This window comes from Phalaenopsis equestris, unplaced genomic scaffold, assembly GCF_001263595.1.
Source record: "Phalaenopsis equestris unplaced genomic scaffold, ASM126359v1 Scaffold000057, whole genome shotgun sequence".
Classification (NCBI taxonomy): Eukaryota; Viridiplantae; Streptophyta; class Magnoliopsida; order Asparagales; family Orchidaceae; genus Phalaenopsis; species Phalaenopsis equestris.
The window spans coordinates 178,413-204,288 of NW_018164499.1; the positions used below are offsets into that span (position 1 = coordinate 178,413).

Genomic DNA, 25,876 nt, shown 5'->3' on the forward strand with positions numbered 1-25,876 from the left:
ATCAGGCTCCACTCTGAACCGCCCCGCTAAGCCCAAATCGGATTTAGTTTTTGTCATATTCTTATTTAAGATTCTGGACAGCCACCGCATGTCCGGTTTTCCCCTCAAATGTTGTATCCAACAGAAAAGGTGGTGCTCCGGCTATATCACTTTTTCCCGGTGGTGATTACCTTCCCCCGACTTCCATCGCCATCCTCCCAGTCATCTCCTTGCTAGTGTTTTCCTCCCAACCATATCTTGGCACTAGATTTTCTTCCCAGCAACTGGATGGTTCTTCCCAGTCGCTCCCTTTTCTTCTCCTACCCTACTACCGCAACATCCGCTCAACCCTTCCCCCGCAGCAACCCTCAACTCCAACAACCCCACATCTGTACTAGTCCTTCCCCATTGTCCATCCAGCAGCCTGCCATAACCCCTCTCCCGTTCTAGCCAACCACCATCCAACACCGTCGTCCTCCCCTAGGGGATCGTTTGTTTCTGTTTGTCGTTTATTTCTTATTTTGAGAGTTGTCATTGTACCCCTATTGACTTTGAATAATAATATTTGTCGTTCCGTTATGATTTGAGTTCCTCCGATATCTGAGAATTTTTCAAAATGTGCTACAGCTTGACAACAATATCTTGGTTGAAGCTAGAGGATAAAACCATATAAAACATTTCTCTTTGTGATTGTCCTTGTTAGCCAGTCTCAAGTTGATAATAGTCCCGTGTAGAACCCAGCGTTGTCACTCACCTTCCTAGATCCCGATTGGTGAACAACACACATATAAAGAGGAATTTGGCTACAAAATTATCTTGTCTGTTTGCATATGAGCAACAAATTGATACTCCAATCAAATTTAATGAAAACCGATTTGCAACCACCCATAGGGCTGTATTTGTGAAATACAGGCATCTACCTAATATGGAATGATTTCAGGACTCCTAGAAGGTATTTTGGGAGTATATTTAGAAGGGAGGTAGTTATGGAATGACAACTAAAAGGTGAATGCAAGTTTGACGGTGTTTGGACGGGGATAAACATCGATCGGCAGTGTTTGGAAGGTGATGAGGAATAAAACCTGCTATGGGATTGCGGATTCGAGCTGTTTGACCGCTGTTTGAATGGATGACTCTGATCAAAGGGTGGTTCGGCAAGGTGCAGGCGATAAGGAGATTCCACCACCTATTCACTAGCAAAAGAAATGATACTACACTGAAGAATAAAATTCAGAGAAATGTCTTTCAAATTCATAAAATTAACAAAATTGAAATAGAAACAGTCCAATTCACATAGATACCAGTCATCTAATACAAAATACCTAATTGAAAATAAATATTGGCCGTGAAAATGCAATTAAACAAAGGAGAGGAGAAAATAAATTAATTAAAGGAAGGCTATACTTGCTCTTGCTAAGCAAATTAGACATCTTGTTTTAATAACTGTCCTGCTCGAATAACAAAATAATTTTTTAGGTTATGCTTAGTCGAAGGGAGAACAGAACGAAACCTCTTTTTTTGCTTTCTCTGGGGTCCCCTCACTTCTTTTGTCTCGTACCTTCTCCTTCCCTGCACCGAAACACCACTCCTCCTCCGCTCACAAAACCGCAACTTGTCTCGTCCCCTCACGTACTCCCTTCCCCTTCGTTTTCTTTGTTTTTTACGGTCCTCGCCGATTTCTATTCCACGGAAAGCTAACCTGTTCTGTCCCTCGCGCGACACAGAGCAGCTGAAACCTTTGCCTTTTCCCCTCCCGCGACCCAACAACCGAAGGCTTTGCCCTCTCCCTATAATGTCGCTCGATCCTACTGCACCAGAGCCACAACTCGCTTTTGCCCCTTGCACCAAAAATCCCACGTAGAGCCGCTCGAACCTCCCTGTTCCATCACTCGTGCGACCCGCACGCCTGTTTTTTTCCAAAACTCTTGTCTATCTCCCTGCCACTCTGCTTTTCGCCTCACAGAAGCAGGCCGAAACCCTCTCCCTCTTTGACTGCTAGAGCCCGTTGAGAATGAAGCAATGAGACTGTTGCATACGAAGACAACAGAAGCTGCTCCCTCTTCCCTGCAATCCAACCCACCTGCAACCCCCCCACCCAGCATCATTGGAAAGTTCCTCCCACTCGTTCAACCCTACCCCCACCGCCACCACATCCTTCCACACCGCCACCATATCGTGATAGCTTTCAAATCCACCCCACCTCCTCTCACACTACTGTCACATCCTATCATTTGGATTCTCTCAAGTTATGAATGTTTTAAAAGTTTATATAAATGAGTGAGCTTGTATCATTTCAAAATTTTGTATGCGTCTCTTGAAACAAATTTCATATTAAATTCATAATTTTAAGATCTTTTAAATTATTCAAACATATGAAATTGAAAAAAACCATCTTCTTACGACTTATATGTTAAATTTTTATCATAAGATCTGAGAATGCTTCGCGGGTCAAGTTACTATTATTTTTAAAATATGCACATGCGCTCGACGAAATCAACTAAATGTTTAAACTTAAAGAGTTTGAGAATGCTGCATGGGTCAAACTTAAACTTGCTCTCAAACAGTTCTTACTCGGGTAATTCTTTTAAGAAAATCTATTATTATTTTAAAGTTAAAACCCCTAATGTTTAAAAAAAAAAAAAATCAAATTCAAGATAATCTAAACATGCATGCTTTCAATCAAACCATTTTGTTTATAAGGCAGGGTCGTAAGTTCCACTCAATTAGTCTGATTCATCTCCTCTTAAAGACTGGAGTTAACGAGTTTAGTAATTTCAATAATGTCCAAATCACAAATATAAAAATTTGTAAGTCTAAATCATTTAGTTTAATCCTCCTCATCAAGACTGGAGTTAATAAGCTTACAATTTTAAGAGATCTTTAATTTACAAAATTCAAATAAATTGCAAACATAATTGTTTTCAAAAGTCCAATCTTTGATGATGATCGAGTTGATGGAAGATCTCAACAAAAATAGTCAATTTTTAAAGTAACCAACCAAAATATTCAAGTTAAAATTAATCATTTAGAGACTTCAAACAAATCTCATCTGAACTTCACAATAATTCTTGAGTGACAAATATTTTATTGACTTCAGTCCACAAAGAAAGAAAGCCACATCAAGTATCATTATATTCACACTCCAAGCAATCTCACACCAGTAAGAATGTGACCAGTACTTTGTCCGCGAAGTTTGGCTCAAAAGCTTTATAAAAGTAGCAATTACGACTATAGCCTTTTGATCGGGTGGTTGTCGTCAAATGAAACTATTATATTATTTTTAAGACCGCAGCTTGTATGTTCCCCAATTACTTTCTACAATTTGAGTTGTGAATCTTTGGATATATCTGATGGACATAAAGCCTTCTATCAACTAACAACGACATAAATTGTCCTCTTAGATAAACATTCACCCTAGATCTACAAGTCCTTGAACCACACAACCCATGGTTGTTGACAAGGATCTTTCGGTCAGGTTGGGTCGACTACCTCCTCAGATTAAGTAGATCAGAGATCACAAACTCGTGACGACAAAATCATGAAATTTTGATCGGGTTTGTCATTAGTTCCATAGTTACCACATCATTCGTTATAAGCTTAAGGTGATTTTATAATCTAAAACATATATTTGTTGTTATTATATGTTGAATATTCAATGTTTAATTACTAGTCTTAATTGCATGTTTTATTCTGTCATCAGGAGAGGTAATTAACCACAAGGGCTTGTATCCATGGGAAACCTCAAACCCTTTATCAAAAGTTCTCATAAGATGACGGTAAAATCTACAAGTAGTCTTATTTAGACAATTCAATTTGCTTTATGAAATTTTGACTCGGAACAAACACCAAAAACTCTCTACGCAACAAAGAAAGTTTGAGGTGTTAAATTTTTGGAGCCTACAATAAAAAAATAGGAAATAAGAAAATAAAAAAAATAAAGAAATAGAAAATAAATAAAAAAAAGTGAAGAAAATATACTAAAATTGGAGATTCGATGCCCCCTTGTCCCGAGTCCGAGATCGAGGCATCTATGCAATCCCACGTTTCAGTAGGGTTCCACCTTGCAGCAGTTTCCACGGTACTAATGTCCGCATCATTCTCCCCTGGTAGGAGTTTCGTGTACTTTACAGGAAGCTTTTGGACTTAATTTATCCCCATCATTGTTAAGTCATTGTGTTGTTGTGGTTGCGGGAGCTTTATTACATAGTGTATCCTCACTTCCATCCAAGAAAACTTTGAAGCATGCACGTCATTCCAAAGTCTATACTAATAGATTAAATATCCATTTTTTTGGCACAACCAGAGCTGAAATTGTACATAGATGGGTATTCTCAGGAACCAAGTCTCGAGTCATTAAATATGTTATCTGCTTCTCTCACTTTTCATACCAATCTCGGCTAAGAAAATCTAATAAAAAAGTTTGTCTGGTGCACTAACTCTGAAATTAAATATATGACACGCTAGACCACTCTCAGTGACAACGACTTAGGAGATAAGCTATCAGCCATGATATTCAACAACACTTTCAACAAGGGCTGCCTCTTTTCTGGTATTAACTCATCAAACTCACCATCTTCTAAGACAATTAATGTTAATCCTATTGTGATATATCTCCTAGGCTTAGCTTGAAATCACTAATATCTCTTGTTTGCCGAAATTTGAGACTATTCTCTTAACTTTTCATCTTTTGTGTTTCTATTCATTTCAACTACTCAGCTCAGGGAAAGAAATCTCTCTTATGTTTGGGCAATCAAATACCACGTGAACAAAATTGTGACACTTAAAAAATTGACTAACAGATGGATTTGGGAGTACTGGTGGGTTCCACCATTTCTCAACTCTGGATTGGTTTCTCTTCCGGTTAGGTCAGCTTGGATGCTCTACAGGGTCTAATATGGCTGACCATTATGATGGTTGAAATCTTATTGAAGGGTGTTTTGGATTTGGTACTGTTGTGTTGCCTCTTCACCTTCTAGGCTTAGGTATGGACAACTGTAAAGTTCAATAAGGCGGCAGTTGCACCACATTGTCAATGGATGATCCGAGTCTCCTCAAATATCGAGCTATGGTGTTCTAATCAAGCTCCACTGGCTTACACTTCAACATAAATTGCTCAAACTTAGTTGTGTATTTTACTAAGAGATCTTGTTGCTATAAATGATGAAATCTCAATAGCTTGTCCTATCTATAATGAACAGATAGGTATTTGCGTTGTATCTCTTATTTCATTTAGAATCAGATAGTGATTTTATTTTTTAATTCTCATTGTTAATGAATTTTCAAGTTCTCCCAACATAAGGCAGCGTTCTTTCTAATCTTGATGGATGTTTTGGGGAATATTTTTGTACTAAAAAAATGGTTCTACCATTTGAATTCACTTTATAAATTCATTTGGATCCATGCGACTGTCAAAATCCAATAAATTCACCTTTATTTCAAGTCCTAGCTTCACTTTTGATATTCCATGATGATAGTGATTTTTCGTCACTGGAATTTGCCTGGCGGAAAGAATTTACTTTCTCATCTCGATCTGACAAGTCACTACTATAGCAATAGGTGATCTCATCGGAATGTCTTCTTTCAAAGGCTGCAAGCCTCTGTTGCATTGGGAGGATTTTTTGCTACTTATCTTCCATGATAAGTTCCTGAACACCTCGTTAAGGGTTTCTCCTTGGTGGCATGATTTCTTTTCCTCCCTATCAGGTTTTTGACTTACAAATTAATTTTGATCGAAGACATAGATATTGGTGGTAGGTGTCGGTGGAATTTTGATGAATGCAAGAAAGTTGGATTTTGAAAAATTAAAGGTTGGAGCTCGGAATCACAACATGAATTATTTGGTTATGATTTTTTTTTTTTTTTGAAATTTGGGACCAGCATAAAAAAAGACAAAAGCCTAAAAAATATCTAAGGCTTGTAAGCTATGATACTAGATGTTATCATTCTAGGGCTCCTAGAAGGTATTTTGGGAATGAATTTAGAAGGGGCTAATTATGCAATAGCAAGGGAAATGTAAAGTAAGTTTGCTGGTGTTTGGATGGGGATAGCGTTTGGAAGGAGATGAGCAACAAAACTTGCTAAGGGACAACAAATTCGAGTTGTTATGCTACTATCTGGACGGATGACGACAGTCAAAGGGAGGTCAGGCAAGGTACAAGCAGTGAGGAGGTTCCACCTCCTATTTCTAAAAAAGATACATATACACAACTTACAAAAAGAAGATACAACACCCTAGAGAGTAAAATTTATAGAAACATCTCTCAAATTCATAAATCAACAAAACTGAAATCCAAACAATCCAACACACTTATATAAAAGTTGCATAATAGTAAATATCTAATTGGAATGAAGAAATAAAAAAAAAAGAAAATAGGAAAATAAAGAAATAGAAAATAAATACAAAAGAGAAGACAATATGTTAAAATTGGAGATTCAACACCCCTCTATCTCGAGTCTAAGATCGTGGCCTGTTCACGATTCTGCATTTTAACGGGATTATGTGACATTGTATTTTTGCGGTGTTGACGTCCTCCGCATCACAATCATATGATCTGATGCAAAGTCTACAATCCTCATGTTATACATTTTGTTTTATACTTAAGACACTTAATAAATAACCTTTTAAATCTAGATGCCAAGTACCACTGGTGAAATGATGCTTTGCTGAGATTGTTGGAGCTACATGACATGCACCGTTTTATTAGTGTTGTTGCGAGACCTTAACATCGCTTTCTTCATGCTTTCTTCTCTTTTAACTTCAAAAAAAGCTTCAGGGGCTAGTTGCTGAGTATCTTTCCACAGATTCATCAAGATCTTTATTAAGATCTACTATGAACTTGTTAATCCATTTCTCAATAATTTGCTTGTATTGTTGGCTGTTCTCCAGGCACTTCCATTTAAAATTTTCTAGAATATCTAGTTGTTGTCCATTTCTCAAAAAAACTGCCAAAAGGCTCCCTTAACTATTTGCAGGGTTGCATTTTAGTCCTGGACATAAAAAGTGCCAAAATAGTTCTCCAATTATTTTAGAAGATGCTGCTGAAACTATCTGACAATTAAAACTAAAAATTGATATTTGAGAGATTAAAAATGGAGGCATTTTTGGAATTTATATTTATATTTTTAATTTTTCAGTAAATCAAATTCATTACTAACTTTATTTTAATTCCATTATAATGAAACTCATAATTTTTTATTTTTTGTAAGATAAGATGTTAAAATTTTAAATTTCTATACTGATTTATTATTTTTTTTGAAAGAATAAAATATATATTATTTAGTTGATACAAGTTATGTATAAATAGGATTGCTTGCTTTTATAAAATTTAATGGTCTAATTTTTTTTTTATAAAGAGAAAAACAGTTATACATGATGCTCATTATTGCATACTTATTATAGAAATTCACATGCAAGGTAACTTTATAATGCATGAAGATTATGTACAATGAAAAGTTATAAATCAAGTAATCCTAACAAATATCTTGTAATAACCAAAAAAATATTTTAGTATTTTGAAAAAAATAATAAAATTAATATGAAAATTTAAAATTTTAACATCTTATAAAAAATAGAAGTTTGATTACAATGGAATTAAAATAAGGTTAATAATGAATTAGATTTTACTGAAAAAAAAAAAAAGCTAAGAATACTTCACATTTTTAACACCATAAATATCACTTTTAGTTAGCTGTGGGATTGTGTTAACATCTAATAAAATGTTGAGGACCATTTTAATACTTTTCTTAAACTTTGGGAATAAAATGATCCCCTTCAAATAAGTAGATGACCATTTTGACACTTTTCTCTCAATTTCTGATTTGTTCATATAAAGTTCACTTTATCTAAGGTCATGAAGTGTCATCTTTATCTCACGTATTTTAGAAGTATTTTCTTTACTGTACTTGGTCTCTAGGTCCCTTTTGTCGTATCTTATGTTTATCTTGCAATTTTGCAGTACATGAAATTCTCTTTAGTCTCTTTTTAGTTAATTAGCCATGAGATCATCATGTTCTCAAGTTTCTAGATTTTGAATCTAAGGACATCAGTGTCTGGCGAAGTGGTATTTCTAGATTTTGAATATTAGATAATTTTTCTTTCCTTTCCTGCATACAAAATCTTGATGGATTGAGACTATTGGAAGCTGGGACTGCGGAATTTGTATCAAGTAATTTGTAGGATGTGACCTTCATTGACACCGATGTCATTGCCATAGACAATACCAGAATTGGAGGTGACTTCAAACATTGAGCTCTCCTTCATGCTGGCCACTTAGTCTAGTAGTCAAGAGCTTTATCTCTAATCACAAGATCCTGAGTTTAAGGCCCATCCCATACGGGTGTGCACATGAGTTAAGAAAAAGGTACAGTGATGGGGCCATACTAGGCCAATAAGCAGTCCAGCTTTCCGCCCTAATACAACATACAAAGTAAATGAAAATACATCAAACTACAACTAGACAATGAGTCGGCCTAAAAATACTTAGTAAATTAAACACGATTTCAATGACAAAAGATAATAGTGATTGGTTTCCTGGATTATTATTTTAGATTACGTGAGTTCCATTTGAACTAGAAATTTATATCATTTTATTTTACTTTATCATTAACAATATGAGTTGTACATCACAGAATCGTCCTCCTATATACCCACATGTTAACTTCATGTATTCCATTTGAACAAAAAATTCATATCATTTTATTTTACTTTATCATTAACAATATGAGTTGTACATCACAGAATCGTCCTCCTATATACCCACATGTTAACTTATGTTTTTCAGCTGAATAATATGCAACTTTAATATAAACAAAAGCAAAAAAATTAATCCTACATACCATCAACTACTTCAAAGCGCATGTGACCGCCTTGTAAACAATCTACAAATATAAACTAAATTTGTTGCATACCTCCAAACTTTCTGTATGATTGAAGCTTCCTCTCCTACTTTTAAGCATGTTTGCTTTTAAAAAATGATGATTCCACCTCTCCTGATTTATCCATCAAGAAGAATGACTAGAAAACTGAGCACTGAAATTAATTTAATAAACAGGATTTTACAGATTAAAATTAACAGCTTTCTTTTTACCCCACCTGACCAGTATTTGTAAGAAAAATGGATGAGTTTGCTTGGTAGAAGTTTTGCCATGAATACACAGCAGCATGTCAGTTAGTAGTCCATCTTCTAGTTTGATGATTGATAGAGCCTAGTTAGATGTAAGCTACAGCTCTAATTTTCCACCTTTGGTTCTGCAGCTTTCTTGTTCTTAGGTGCCTTGCTTGCTGGGAAGTGCAGTCTGGCATACAGAGGCTTTGGTGCTCTTGTAACTCGGTCAAATCCTCTCACACAAACAAAACCTGCAAAAACATTTTATCTTGTTATGTTACTTCTCATTCTTGTAGCAGCATACATTTTTATATACATGTAACATGCCATATACACAGACATACAAATGCATTTGTGTATATGTATATATATGTTTCAATGCTATTTCAAACAACCTTGATCAGATTTAGGCTTGGCATGATTAGAGTTCAATCCAATTCTTTAATTTGCTTGCTCATTTCATTTTTTGAGGAAATATTCACAACACTATGTAGAAAAATTTGGAATGTTTATATTAGTAAACCTTAATATAAGGAGCGATTGTTGGAAGTTTGTTGGACCTTGGTAATTATCAGCTACTCAAAGCTGAAGCTTTAATGGCTAGTAAACAAGTCACTTGCCAATTCAGATTTTGGTTCCCTTACTGTTTATGCTTGAAGTAAAATTATCAAAGAGCATGCTTAAAAATAAATGAGGTGAAAAAAGAATAAGGTCATTATGTCAAAGCTATGTTGGAGTTTGTAATGCCTTGCAGTTGAGCGTTTCCATCTCCTCAACAATTGAATAATAGAACGCGGAGGAGACAAAAGAGAGGGAGATGAAGTGAGCGTTTCAGCCTTATAAGGAGAAATGAAACCGACTTCGAAACTCTTAGAGGAAGGCAAAGACAAGATCAAGAGGGAGAGAGTGTGAGGGTTTCAAACCTTTTGATCAAGAGTAGGCAAAGGACATAAGCGACAAGCGGCTATGGTGTGAAGAAGAGGAATGGCTCTGCGTGGGATATCTGAGCCAAACTGAATTGCAGAGGGAGAAGGATTTGATAGAGCAGCCGGTGTGAAGGAGGAAAGGGGACGCCACAATATTGTGGAGGAGGAGGAGGCGTCGTCGAGCTCCTTATATTAGAGCAAGAGAAGAAGAAGTGAATGAGGGAGTTTTGTGCGGCTTTGTGACCGATCGAAGACTAACTGAGCTGTAACTCGAGGAAGAGTTGTGTGCTCGAAGGAGACAATGAGATCAGGCATGTGGTGTTGCTTAGAGGACCAACGTAACTGTTTTAAAAATACTAAATTATGAATTTCATGCATACGTTTAATTATTAATTGTTAATAGTAGATTTAATTAAATTAGAGATTAAGTGAGGTAAGTTCAAGGTAAATTTTTAATTTAGACTCATTTTAACTACATTAAAAGTAGCGCGCACACACATGCATAATGTTAAATAAAGATAACTATATAATAAATAGAAATTAAGATGTTAGGATTTAATTGGATTGGTATATATTAAATCAAATAATTGAGCATTGATATATGCATAAAATGACCATTTAACCATTTACTTAATTAATGTGAATATTTTTATAGGTATAAAATTAAGGAAGACGGAGTAGAAATAAGAGTTGAAAATATGAAAAGCAAGTTATACGATATTGATGTGAGTACTCATACTTTTATGTTATATTAATACTTTGTTGTTGCTCGATCAAATGAAGTTACTGTTACTATTATATTTATAATACTACATACACATGATATATGATTCTATTAAATTTTGTACAAATATATTGACTACTATACAAATGAGAAGGAAATGATCATTATTAGATAGTGTTTGTTATAATATGCTTGCATGTACATGCTTCGCTATGATAGAGTTCACCCCCTTATAGTACTAGCGGGCAAACACTAAGGTACCGGTGCAATTAAATGGAAATCGTATTGATATTGACGTGTATTAGTTGACACAATTTTAGATGCTTATGTATTTGTTAAAAGCTTAACTAACATGCATATTGTTTTCTTTTTCATTATGTTTCTGTATGTCAAGGAGTGTGAATATTCATTGGCTATATTTAGTTCAATGTTGTTTAAACTCAGGTTTAATTAAGTGATTTAAAAGATAAGTGATAAAGACAAAATGTTTATAAATGTGCGAAAAAATCTATAATGTGGTAAATTAAATTGTACTGCTTTAATTTACTTTCTTTGGTGGCTCTTTCATTAATTAAATTTTAGTTATAAAACATGAATATAAAAAATTTTAATTTATACCATCCGACAGACCAACTAAATTTACTTCATATTGAAATTGCGCTTCACATTGTACTGCTTTAATTTACTTTCTTTAGTGGCTCTTTCATTAATTAAATTTTAGTTATAAAAAATTTTAATTTATACCATCCGGCAGACCAACTAAATTTACTTCATATTGAAATTGCGCTTCAAAAGCTAGATTAGCCTTTTTTTTTTTTGAGAGTGAAATGCAGAAACAAATGGACCTAATTTCTTTTTTCTTCTCCATAAAACTACTAGTAGAAAGTAAAAAATTAGTTCAAATTCCACCTATTATTTGACGGATTTGTGGCTATAGTTTTTCTTTTTATCTTTTATTACTCATGTATTCCATCTTGTATCATCACTGACAGTCGGATATTATTTATTGCACTAGTACCTCCCTAAAATGAAGAAATTTAGTCTTTATTATTATTAAACACGGCTTTTCCATGTTTTTTTTTGAAATATTTCTCATTATTTTTATAAAACATTTGTTATCCGTGCTGCAATACTAATCTGGAGTTAACAACAACTATTCTGATGACTATTTTGGAAAACATAACAGTTTTATTTGGCCCCGATTTGGTACTGCTGTCATAAAAATGCTTTCTTATTTAAGGTGCTCCTATCCTTTCTTCACATTTTGATGATTCATGCCACATCTAAGAAGGAAATTAAAATAAATTTGAAACAAATTTATTGAAGCCTTATGAAAATATGTTAGCTTTTGCGTACTGTTACTTAAATGAGTGAAGACCATGTGTAGAATTCGCCAATTATAAGCTTTTAATCACACCAATAAAGCCAATACCTATGAAATCAGGATGCATTCTCAAACATTTTGATTACCTTAATAAATTTGATTTTCTATTGTAAGTGTTATAATTTCTTTTACAAGTATAAGCATTCTCAATAATGCAATTTCCTTCAAGAACACCATCCTACTAGTCATTAAGTCACCTTATTTTCCTCCTTGATACTTGAGCTGTTGTAGTCAGATGGTTTTATTTTCTCCCTCGACTCTAGTAGGGTAGTTAGGATTAGTACATGAGATTTTTTTGGCAGTGTTGAAATCAAAAGTTGTTATTTTCGTTGAAAGAAATTGGAAAATTTCCATTTTGATGAAATTTGAGATTGTTAAATTAAAAACCTGCAATTTTAGATATTTGGATTATAGATAGAATTCTTGTAACATGTAAAATTCATTGAATAGTTCAATAATTTTTTTTTGTCCTCTCGTTTCTTCTTTTTCTGACGGATGTAGATTTTTATAAATTTGAGGATAACTCCTAAAGGATGTTGTGAGACCTAAATCTCTGATGATTTCTATCATTATTCTATTATATTAAACTTATCTTTGTGTATGTTTAAAATTTTGATTACATTGAAAAATTAATTTAAAAAAATGGTTGGAAAATAAAGTCAAATGAGCATTGACATACATGAAGTTAAAGATTAACTTGCCTTTAGAAACTACTGGTGATACCAGAGTTAATCCAAACACCAATAAGAAAAATAAATATTACTATTGAAATCAAATGAGAACATATTACTAGCATCTGAAATAGGAAATAACAACACACGACACATAACACATGACTAGGGTGAATTGAAGTGTGGTGGTGATGGTTGTTGGGAGTTCGGAAAGGAGGCAACAAGGTGGGGAGATTGATCAAGTGGGTGGAGGTGGTAACAAAACAATAGGACCTTGTTGTTCTGGGCAGCAGCAAGGAGGTTGGGGCCTGGACAACAAGTAAAACAATGAATAGAAGTGGTTCTAGGAGGCAGCAGCCCCATGAAAAGGCTGGAACTATGAGGAAAACAACCACAAGGAGTGGGGGAAGTGGTAGGGAAGGCGATAGGCTACTGAAAACAACAAGGTATAGGACAGGCGCAGCTATGACAGGCAGGACAACAAGGAACTGTAGGAAGAATAACAAAAGGGTTGTTGTCAAAGTGGACGATGATGAGGAAGAAAGTGTAGCAGTGAAGCAAGAGGGGTGTGGAGGAGTTGGAGAAGTGTAAATCACTACCTTACGAGCAAGATACAATTAAAGGATCACACTACCCTCAGATACAACCCTAGATGTGAAATGAAGACGTCAACGACAGTCTCAAACAACACTACAAAAAAAATTAATTCTAAAAAATCAGTAAAATAAATATATAGTAGGATAACTAGGTAATCCAATAGGACCGGCCAAATCCATAACCACAAAAATAACTGGAATGGTTTAGTCCAATTATGATGCAGGATCACACTTCTATCGCTTGAACTCCCCACAAGAGATATCCCGTGTCAGTTTTTCGGGATTGGGGAAGCTGTGACCTCATTCGTTGAAGCTTTTGTCTGCACATTGATAGGGGCAGAGCTACTGTAATATCTCGGAATTTAAGAGTCTTTAACTATGTCGATATAAGCACCTGAGTCCCACTGTCGATTGTACCATCTCCCAAAACACCTAAGAAATCTTCTCCATTTGCGAGTAGCCATTTATATTGGTTCAACCATCTTGGGATGCACTGTTAAATTGAAATGGAACTTCATGCCAAGTATCCTCTGCAGGGCCCTCAATGGTAGTTGAAGGTCGGCTCATCCCTATCTATCGTGTGGACACACTGAACTCCCTCTAATGGTGGCGGCCATGGCGTTAAGGTGTTGATCATGATGTCTTGAGATGCTCTCTGTAGTGACAGCTTCGTGTTTGGAATTTGCGCTTCTATCCCGCTCTCGTCTATCATCACTAAAATTGATCCTACTGGCTCTTCTCCGCTGACAAGGGCACCTATAACCTCAGACTCCGCAAAAGGTTAGAGAACGATGCATTTTCTATTCTTGATGAATGAGTAGGTGTTCTTATACTCATCAAATTGAGTCATATGGTCAAAATTCCACGATCTCTCTAACAGGATGTGGCGAGCATGCAGGGGCATTATGGAGACCACACTTGATCTTGCAATCAGTTCTCAATAAAAAATTCTACGAGACACCTTTCAATTCTAACTCTTTTTTTTCTTCAACTACGTCATGCAATACGGCTGGGAATGCCTCTCAATCATGAGGCTCAACTTATCAACCATCTCCATAGAGACCGCATTATTACGGCTACCTCCATTGATCATGAGGCTGCATATATTTCCATTCACAGTGCACAAAGTATAGAATATGTTGTTGTGAAGCCACTGCTACTCACTTGTAACCTCAGTCTGAAGGACTCATCAAACCACAATCATCTCGCACTCATCTAGTGGGAGTTGATACTCTTCACCCTGTTCTTCAACAACCTCTTCGCCATTGCACCCTGCTTGGTGAAGGATACAATCTAGCTCGCCAGGAAACTAGAAGAGAAGTGCTCATAATCATGGCATCTGAAGCATTTCCTAATTGGAACTCTATTGGGGGTGCTGCTTCTCTCAAGCTTCTTTTAATTCTGGGCAACTTTATCATTCTTCTGAGCAGTCTTCTCAAATCTTATAAGTGTGCTCCTACTGATGTCTCTTGTTGTGGGTTTCTGTTTGAATGGCAACGGGTGCCTACTCTGATTCTGTTGTATCTCCACATTCAGTGCTAAGGTCTGAATGCCCAACCAAAGATCAATAAGGTTATAGCTGAACCACGTTGTCGATGACAAGCTTCAGGCCTCTGAAGTACTTGCTATCGTTTGCTCCTCTAGCTCCGTCAAATCACATTTGAGTTTAAGCTGCATAAACTCCTTCGTGTACACTGATAAGTCCCTCTACTACAGGTGGTGGAGCCTCAAGAAAAGATCCTGACAGTAGTATGAGGGTTGGTATTGTCGCAACAACTCCTTTTTCATCTTCTCTTGAGTAGTAATCTTGCTTCGTCCTTCTTTATTTCTCTCACTCTTTAGGTTCTCTCACCACAACAAAGTATTATTCTTCAGCTTGTTAGTAGTAAGCTTCACTTTCTAGTCATCTGACACCTCCTTGTAGTCAAAAACCTGCTCGACGGTCTATAGTCACTCCATGAAGTTGTCTGGGTTCATTCTCCCCTCAAAAGCTGGTATGCCCTCTTTCACTCTTAATTCATTGTATCCTCCAACAAACAAGTCATCTCTCAACCTCCTCTGATCTTGAATCCCAAAGCTATGCAACTTATCTTCTTCTCCACTGAAATCATCCATACGAAAGGGGTTCACGTGTTCCTCTCTCTCTCTCTCCACGTCGGATCTTACTATCACGCTAGACGATGATCTCTCTATGCGCACTTTCCTCAATTTCATCGAGTCATTGCAGCACTCAGTGAAATTGCCGACATGTCTCTTCCATGGTAAGCACCTTATTGAGTTTTTGACAATTGTTTCTTTTGTGGCATGGTTAGGGTTTGGGTTTGGATTGGTGGAAGAATGTGTATGGGGTGATATATGATGAGAAAGAAAATTTTTGGATTACCGGATTAGAATCAACAAGGAAAGGGTTTTTTGGTGATTCTGCGGTTGGGTATGGGTGATTTTGGTAACCCTAGGATAGGACTAGGTTAGGCTAGATCTGATACTAAATGTTACTAGTGTTAACCCAAGCAACAATTGGAGAATTAAATATTATTATTAAAATCAAATAAAAACTGACAACCACACAATTAAAATAGAAAATAACAATACACACAACATATAGCACACGACTTCAGTTAATCAAAGGCGGTGGTAGTGGTTGTTGGAGGTCCAGAAAGATGGCAGCAAGGTGGGAGATGAAACAAGTGGGTAGAGTTGGTAGCAAAATAGTATGTCCTTGCTGTCTTAGGCTGCAACAAGAAGGCTAGGGGATGGACAACAAGTAAAACAATGAATAGAAGTGGTTCCAGGCGGCTTCAGCCCCACAGAAGGTTAGAACTGCAAGAAAAACAACCATAGGGAGTGGGGGAAGCGGTGGTGGGCTGCCGGAAACAACAAGGGAGAGGACAGGCGGAGCTGCAACAAGGAAGAGGAGATATCGGAAACTGCAAGAAGAATAGCAAAAGGGCTGCGATCGAGGTAGCTTACACTGAGGAGGAATTCGTTGAAGCGAAATGGGAGGGATGTGGAGGAGTTAAGGAATTATAAATCACTATCTTAAGAGAGGGATACAGCCGGAGCACCACTCGACCCTCGGATACAGCCCTAGACAAGAAACAGAGATGCTGACGGCCGTCTCAAACAACACCACGACAAAAACTAACCCTAAAACATTAGGAAAGTAAATACATAGCAATGGGATAACTAGGAGTGGCTCAATAGGATCGACCGACTCCACAACCACAAAAATACCTAGACCGGCTCGGTCTCGACAAGAAGCGAAATCTTGCTTCCATAATAGGAACTCTCGTGCAGGAGATGTCCTGTGTCAAATGGGTTTATTTATTTTTTATTATTAATTTCATTTTTAAATTCACATACATTTGTTAGGAGACTACAAATTCACCATAAAAGAAATAAGCAAGATAAGCATGGTAGAGAACATGACAATAAAAATTATGTCTTCATAAACAAAATCACATGATGTTGATGAAAACATAACTGTAAATGTTAAGATTGATGCCTTATTTTTTATGGGAGAATAAATCCCCGTGCTTTTCTTATATATATATTTTAATGGGTACTGAATATGGATAATTTCTTTGATTGACTAATGGTATCTGATGAGTAAGAAGTAATGCATGTGAATCTTAAATTAATTGGACAAGCTAAAATGTCTTTGATGGATATGAAGCAGCAAAAGGAAATATCAGAAATAGAATTTCCCACTATTTTGGTTTGAAATGAAACTATTGCTAAAAGAAAAACAATTGCCTTTAGCTGTTTAATGAGTTTAACTCAATATACTTAGGAACAAACTGCAATAAATTCATAAAAAATTTAAGTAGTCATTATGACGTTCTGATATAAGAGAAGATTCATAAATAGATCTTTAGGATTAGATCCGGCTTGAAACCTAAGCTTGAAAGTGACATTACATCACACAACATGAGATTTTTCTAGCTAGTCTCAGATTCTGAATAAATAATATATATATTCAATGGTTAATATATTAAAAGGAAAAGATACAATATGTTGTATGAGCGGGCCCAAAAAAGGCACCCAACTCATACAGTACAACGCAACTAAAATTCCAAAAATAGAATCAAAAATAGAAAAGATACATATAATTAGGGACACCCTAATTTAGTCTTCCCTCTGCCTCTGGTTCTTAGAAGGGAGCCAACTAACAAATTGGTGAGGCGTGTATCATTACCCGAAGTGACCAAAATATCATCCATTAGATTTCTGCGCTCAAGATAGATCTCCATTCTCCTTCTTGCTCTCCATTCTTCTTCTTGCTCCTAGATATGTAAACGTGTCATTCCTCATCCAAAGATTGATCGTTCATATGAGGTGGTAGAACCATAGTAGAGAGATTACCAACCATTGTAAGCACAATAGGTTCCGGTGTATGTGAAGAATGAGTTGTCGCCTTTGCACCAAATGTTTTCTGAAATAGAGGAGCTGCAAGGCTTTCCTGATTACTAGTCTGAACACTATCATTTGTGAGTAAGGATCCTTCAATAATGTTTTCAATAAGGTTTGAAGGTGTAGGTTGCCCAGCAGAGCCATCTGACATCACATCAATCGCAGAAACAAAAGCATAATTGGCAAGGGGGGATCCACAAGCAAATCAAACACCAAATCCTGTCTTGTGGGAACTTCCTTCACAGGTTGAGCAGATGTGTCCATAGCAATGGGGTTAGACCCCTCCTTGTTAACTTGAGCTTTAGCTTTCAAATTTGGATGGAGTCTGTGACATTTATCATGTGTATGCCCGAACACCTTATAGTGGGTACAATAAAAATATTTATTTTCCATGACAATTTGTTATCAATATCAATTGTGAGTTGTATCTAGCCAGATTTCAGTAATATCATGTAAGATAATATCCCTTTCCACAAGTATTCTGATCACAGAAAATCTGGTTAGGTTAAAGGTGGGCAGATTTAACTTCATAGGATCCCCAAGTATGACTCTAATAGAGTAGAGAACCTGATGATTAAAGAAATGCAAATTGAGAGACCAGATAAATTAACCCATACCAAAATAGAAGGAAACTCATGATTTTAGTCAAAATCAGGAGACCACTTGAGTAACTTCATTGACTTGCCTGCAATGTTAAAATAATTTTTAGAGAAAATCCTAGTGTAGTCTTCAATCATGGTTAATTGAATCAAGACATGTCTCCCATCAAAGAGTCTCACTTTCCACCTGCCTATAAGTTTGAGATCGTCAAAACTCTTTCTAACAACTTTCATAGGTGGGTGTCTCCACTGAAATTTCCTAATAAAAGCGAAATTGAATTTCTCAGTTATGGTTGAAATTTCTAAATCAGAGAAAGAGAATGTCGCTTTCCCACTCTTCCTACTTATTATCTTCTTAAGAAAATGACAGTCACTCCTACCATCACGACATTCCTTATAACTTGAGGGGAAGACAACAGTAGACTCCACAAGATGATTACCCACCACATGGGCGAAGGAAGCTTTATCAGGATCAACCGAAGAAGGAAGTGCCATTAAAATAAGCGTCGATCCTTCAGCCCGCAGACGCGGAAGAATTCACACAAAGGATGCCGCAGAAGACTCGCGGACACTTCAGCTAGCAGTCGATCCCGCAGAGACGCGCATGACGTCGCCGAAGACAAGCCTCTATCGCGAGCCCTTCAGCCTGCAGCACGGACGCACTCCCGCAAAAGATGCCGCAGAAGACGAGCCGCAAGGATGATGACGCTCGAAACAGACGAAAATAAAAGGAGATCGAGCACGAGCAGTGGAATAGAACCAGAACCAGAGTTTGCCATAATGGCTAAACCCTAGCAGAGCGATATCGAGGAAGACGAGGGCATGGCTATTATATATATATATATATATATATATATATATCCCAAAAAAGGCTAATATCTAAAGTAGAAAGAAAAATACAAATATAATGTGTGGGAGGACCCAAACATGACACCCTGCCCACTAAAAAATCACAAATGGTTCCAAAACTAGAAAAAAGCAGAAAAATACATTAGATACTTAAATAAAAAGCCTAACAATGTTGAAATACATAGTATTAGGTGATTAGAGAGCGACTCAATTTGGTCTTGTCCCTGCCTCTAGTTCTAAGGAAGGAGCAAGCTAATAAGCTAGTAAGATGGTTGTCATTGCCAGAAGTAACCAATGTATCATACAATATGTTCCCGAGCTGGAGTCGGCTTCCATTCTTCTACTTCCTCCTGGAATAGACCTGTCATTCCTCTTCCGAAGAATCATTCTGATGAGGTGGTAGAGCTGAAGTAGAAGGAATATCAACCGTAGTACCCACAAAAGGTTCTAGTATATGTAAAGTATGAGTTGCCTCTACATCGGATACTTCCTAACGAAGTGGAGCTGCGAGGCTCTCCTAATTATCAGTCTGAACACTATCATTTGTAAGTAATATTCCATCAGTATTATTTTTTATGGGGTTTGAAGGTGTCAACATCACATCACTCACAGTAACAGTAACAACAGTGTCATGGGGGGTCCTTAGGGAAACAAACGCCTCCTGTCTGGTAGTATCTTCCCCAAGTGGAACTAAAATGTCTAGAGTAGTGGGGTTAGACCCATCCTTATTCACTTGAACCTTAGTTTTCAAATTAGAATGGAGCTTGTGGCATTTATCAAGCATATGACCAAACATCTTACAGTGGGTATAATGTGGAGTCTGTGTTCCGTGATGATTTGTTGCCATTTACAGTGGGTACAATGTGGAGTCTGTGTTCCGTGATGATTTGTTGCCAATATCCATTGTAGGTTTGCCCAGCCATACTTCAGTAATATCTGGTAAAGTAATATCTCTTTCCACAAGTATTCTGGCCACCGAGGGTCTGATCAGGTTGAAAGTAGGCAGATCTAGTTTCAAAAGATCCCCAAGGATGACTTCAATAGAGTAGAGAACCTGATCAAAATGCAGCTTGAGACTAGGTAAACTAAATTATATCGGTACAGTGAGAGTTTCATGTTTTGGGTCAAAATTAGGAGACCACTTGAGTAACTTCACTTAAGTAACTTCATAGATTTTCCTGCAATTTTAAGATATTTCTTGGAGAAAATTCTATTGTAGTCTTCAATCATTGTTAGTTGGATCAACACATGTCTCCTATCCATAAGTCTCACCTTCCTCTTGCCTACTAGCTTAAGATCATCTACGCTTTCTGATAACCTTCATAGGTGGGGTCCCCACTGAAATTTTTCAATAAGAGCAAACTTGAATTTTTCTGTCAGGCGGTAGAAGTTTTTGAGTCAGAGAAAAAAAATTGTTGATTTTTCTCCTTTCCTACTTCCCTTCTTAACAAAAGGATAATTATTTGTACCATCGCAACATTCCTTATAGCTTGAAGGGAATACCACCGCAGACTCCACCTGATGGTTTTCCCACCACGTGGGCAAATGAGGCTTAATGATATTGAAGATGAAATTCAATGGGAGGTTACCCTCGACTGTGATATGGGGAGTCAAAGAGAACAAGAGAATTCGAAGATGAAGCGGGATACACAGTACCAATTCCTAACATCTTCAGAAGTAGAGGGAGCACATCACCAAGCAACCCCCACATCTTACAGGCAGAGGTAAACCTCAGAATCATATAGCCGAAGTACACCCAGGAGAACACCCAGGACGACCCCCTCAGAGGACAAACTGATTCAGAGGCGAGAATAGGTGAGACCAATCTACAACCCTAAATTTGTCACATCCAAAAAGTGTTGCAAGCGCCACATATTTGGTCATGTTGAATCAGAATGCACCGTCATAGGAGAGATTTGTTTCATAAAAAAGGGTGTTGTTGAAAAATTAGGCAATGACAGTTGATACGGGAGAAGATGAAGACTTCAGAGAGGATTCTCCACTTGCAACCAACAAGGAAGGGATACCGTCATCGAGATAGAGACTCTAACTAAGATAACAACAATTATTCTGGATGGCAGTGACTTCGATGTAATAAGTTTTCATGCAAAGTATGAAAATGTGGTACCTCGAGATACCGTTTCACAGGCATTGAGAGAAACAACAACATGACTGACTTTGGCGATCCAAATAAATCACGAGTTGGAGGAGCCAACTTCAGATACAGTGTCACCATAGATAAGAGAAACACAGTTTTTTTAGATGGATAGACCTCTTCCTCAATTATCCCTATGGGGCAAGGCCCAACACATCTGAAGTTGGGTCATTTTGTGTCATATTGGGAATATCATGTAAAGTTATTCAAAGATTATTTTCAATTCTGCATGGTACCCCTCGTCAGATGTCCAGACGAGAGACGAGAGACGAGCCTAGCTTTGCAATGGCCCGAGGAGTTTGATGGGGACCGAAATTCTTTAATTGGATCCAGATCCTATCAGTGACGAAGAGATCTCTCCTGAGTGGAGCTAGTGAGAGGGTTGCAACCCACCACAAATTTCACCGTAGAATTGATTGCTTCTCCAATACCAGTTGCTCAGCTGCACTCAGCTGATTAAGAGGAGTGAAAGAAGTTGGTTACCCCCGGAATGGCTCGATACCTGAGCCGTGAGAATACTCTTCTACCTATAGTTACAGCTCAAGGCGTGTCAAAGCTAGACAGATACCTATTCTTTGGAACGATAATGCCTAAAAGATCGACCTGTCAGGGGAATATAATCTCAATCATGCTCAACATCGCCGACCTGACACAATACTATGAGCCTAAAGCATCGACAAATGAAGTTGAAGCTACCACAACCCCGAGAGACTGATGTGGGGTTTCTCACATGGACGCGAGACACAGGGCTTCCCGCACCGACCCTAGGCGGGATTTCCTACTACTGAACCCGACTGGTCCAATTGAGGGTCGGTCTAGGGTGAACCCGGACCAAGTGAACTGGGGCGAGATTTTGATGGGGCGAAACTGCTACCCGTCGTTCTCCTCCTTCCTTTTCGGCTTCCCCTTCATGTAGGAGCTATTTATTTGTTGTTTTCAGAGTTTTGGGTTAGTTTTTGATGTGTTTTACTTTCAAATTTTCTATGTAGAGAGTTTTTTTCTATTCTAGGATGTATCCGGGTAAGTGACTGTGCTCCCGCTAAATATTACTGGTGTTGTATCTTATTCAATCTTTTTCCATAAACCTTTTTCTCCCTTTCCCTCAGTCGTCGACCACCCCAGACTCTTGCTCTCTATTCAATCGTTGTTGCAACTACCTTTCCCCTTGCCATCCAGCTTTTCCACCTGTTCCAGCCACCTTGTTGTCGCTCCTCTTTACATTAACATTGTTGTCCAACCTTCCCACCATCCCCAACCATCTTGTCGCCCTTCTACTGCAGTTATCTCTGTTGTCTCGACCACTTCCCAGTCTGCCTAACCCCTTTCCTAGCATTCCTACATGTTGTCCACTACTCCATGCCCCTTCCTCCAAATCAGGCAACCTCATTATAGCCCTTAGGAGGGCGGTCCCAACGCTCTGGATTACTTACTAGCCCCTGATAGCCCTTTTCCTATAACCACCCTCTCTGTCCAACTCACCTAACAGACGTCGTAGCCACCAACCCTTCTCTTACCCTCAGAACATTTTACAATAGGAAATATTTTACTAGCAAGGTGAGGATAGGATACCCCTAGCGCGGGGCGCTTCGATTCCGCAGGGGTCAGAAACCCCACAAAGCTTCGAGAGGGCAGGGCAGATTACAATCTCTCTCGAGGGTTGAAGGATGCTCGAAGGCAGGAGGGCAGGATCGCGAACCTTCGTGATCCCAAAAGTTGTTGCGCAAGTTTGCACTCCCGTCTTCACTTGGGAAGTATTTTCTAAATTCTTCTTACCTTTTCTTGTGTGCAAAAGTTTCCTTTGTCCCATGAGAATCTACAAATTGTTGTCTTCTGTATGTAAAAGCCAAACTTTGCTAAGTTTGTTTTCAAATTTCCTAAGTGGAGTATTTTTTTTTTTGTAGGGTTATATCCGAAGAGGTAGTGGTGCTTCGATTGTATCCTACTATGGGTTGGTAATGTATCTTCTTTTTTCATCTTCCTAACCCTTCTCCTCCAACCCTTCTCCTCCACTCATCCTAGCCATCGACTTGTTGTCAGCCCCTCCGGTCACTATTTTCTCTCACTAACCGCACTCCCATGGCCTTTCTCATGGTTGCTTGCACCTCCCCGCTCGCCGTCCACCCTCCTAAAGTGCCGACGAGTCTTTCCAGCTGCTGTCCCATTTTCCCTACTTGCTACTCCAACTTCCAATCTACCTTCCAGCCGTCCCTTTCTGCCATCCTAACCCGCTGCCCCTCCTCCAGTTCACCTTCCAACCCCTGTCGACCCCTCTTCTGCATTCAATGCTATCCTAAGCTGTCAGATCCACATCGCCGACCTCCATCGCCCTTGGAATACAACTCAGAGGTGATTTCTTGTGCGTGTATGTTTTATGTTATTTTCTGTTGAGTTGTGTTGTAACCTTATTTTTCTTTTAATAAAAGCTTGCTTTTTTATTTCTAATATTTTTCCAACTAGTTTCGGTATCAGGAAGAATTAGTGTCGATAGTAGCAAGGGTGAGGGTGTGGCAGCCCGACAAGTTCGTACGTAGCAGAGAAGAGGTTTGATCATAAGAGCAGAGGAGGAAGAGGCGTGATGGACCAAAATAATATACTATTTTAATATATATTTTATGCTTATTTTGGTGATATTGTTCTTTAAAGAATAGTATTTTTATATTTTTGTTGTAGTTATATCAATTTTAAGCATTTTAAGCAAAAAGTAGCAAAACAGAGGAAATTTGGAGCCAGAATGTAGATTTTCGTGATCCTGACACCTCTGCTGGCGCTAGAAGAGCCAGATTGACGCCAGAAGCGCTAGAATTCAAAAACAATGCAAACTTCATTAAGTGGCGCCAGAATCCAGAGAACAGCGCGAACTTCATAAGGCTGGCGCCATAAGCGCCAGAGACAAATTAAGATGACGTAAGTCGCTTCGTGACTATTTTTTAGCGGATTTTGAAGGCTTTAAATATTTCAAACATCTCATGGAGTGATTCAATGCATCTAGACACTTTGGAAGACTCTCTAATGAAGAGACATATCTCTTGGATGAAATGACTTATCTCTTGGTGCAATAAGGTGTGACTTTTGGGGGGAAAATTGGAGGGAATTTTGAATTCCTTTTGGGCCCTAATTAAAAATGCGAGAAGTCTAGAGAAGAGGGGGGGACATAAAAGTGAGATAAAGAAAGATGTTTGGCGTGAGAGAAAAGTGAGGATTTTCTTCTAGAGTTGTAAGAGGAGAGAAAAAGGTGCGATATTTTCTTCTTTATTACACTTCTAAGAAAGAATTGAGTGTGATTGTAAAGAGAGAAAGTGCTTAAAGAAAACTTCTAGGGATTTGGTTGGAAATGAGTTTGAGATAAGTTATGCTCTTTTCTTTCGTTGTTTTGTAAACTTCTTTTTATATATGAAATCTGTGTTTTGCCGTATACTTCTCATGAATTATGAGTAGTTTTCTTTATTTTTCTCCCTACAATGAGATATGATTTTGTGAAGAATTAGTTTTATTTTATAAGGTTTTAAATGTCAATAAATTGTGATATTTGAACGCTAATCTTCATTTACGTTTCGATCTAGCCAATCAAAAGGTTAAAATTTGTTGAGAAACACATGATCTGAAAGGGTTATGCTTTCTACAATAAGGTAACGAACGCTGATCTTCATTTACGTTTCGATCTAGCCAATCAAAATGTTAAAATTTGTTGAGAAACACGTGATCTGAAAGGGTTATGCTTTCTACAATAAGGTAATAGTCACATTCAATTTCATGGGTGAGAATGTAATCCAATGGGTGAGAAAGAATGTAATCCATGGGGTTGCATGCAAATAAATAGAGAAATATACTTTGATGGACGCATAATTAGAGATTTTAAAATGAGATATTAAATTTCTCAATTTGATCCAGTTTCTTGGAAACTAAAGAGATTGTTAGCCTTTAAGTGAGGGAGAAGTGAGAGCTTTGGAGTGAGAGTCATTATCCTCTCAAAACTAACCACAAATTTATGGATCAAATCTGGATTAATCAATATTCTTTATGAACTCTCAGAGAGTAAAGAATAAGATTGCTTTTATTTGACACAATATAATTTTATATATGTATTTTAAATGATTTTAATTTCTTTACATTTCATAAACTCATCATTGTAAAGGGGAATGATGAGGGGAATGATGTTTTCTTAAATGTGAACTCTTCATTTTAAAACTTTGTTTACTTTTTATAAGTTTAATTTTGAAGTTTAGCAATTAGTTTAGTTAACTTAGTTCTTTCAACTACATTTCCTTTAGTGCACATTAAATTTATTTTATATTTGTATTGCCTACTTAAGTTTTATAATTTGGATATTGTGTTTGACTTTAAAATCATAAGAATTTCCAACTCCCTGTGAGATCAATAGTTAGGACTCCATTAGAGTCATTTATTACTTGAGTGATACGTATACTTGCATCATTATTATGAGTTTGACAGCTTATAGATTTTAAAAGATTAAATTAT

At 37.3% G+C, this 25,876-nt stretch overlaps 1 protein-coding gene across 9 annotated transcripts in view; it reads right to left on the bottom strand.

The window, feature by feature from the left end:
- Positions 1 to 6,437: 6,437 nt before the first annotated feature.
- LOC110019457 (protein ROS1-like) overlaps positions 6,438 to 25,876 on the bottom strand; it is an 86,618-nt gene continuing 67,179 nt past the window's right edge. For 4 of the 9 annotated variants that reach the window (XM_020717118.1, XM_020717119.1, XM_020717120.1 and 1 more), the window contains exon 19: positions 8,974 to 9,334. In XM_020717118.1, coding sequence (XP_020572777.1) covers positions 9,207 to 9,334 — 128 coding nt within the window. In that variant the 3' untranslated portion in view covers positions 8,974 to 9,206. Of the gene's footprint in view, positions 6,967 to 7,761; positions 8,389 to 8,719; positions 9,335 to 25,876 lie in introns of those variants that run through there. The other 5 variants (XR_002293454.1, XR_002293453.1, XR_002293451.1 and 2 more) reach the window with 5 other exon arrangements.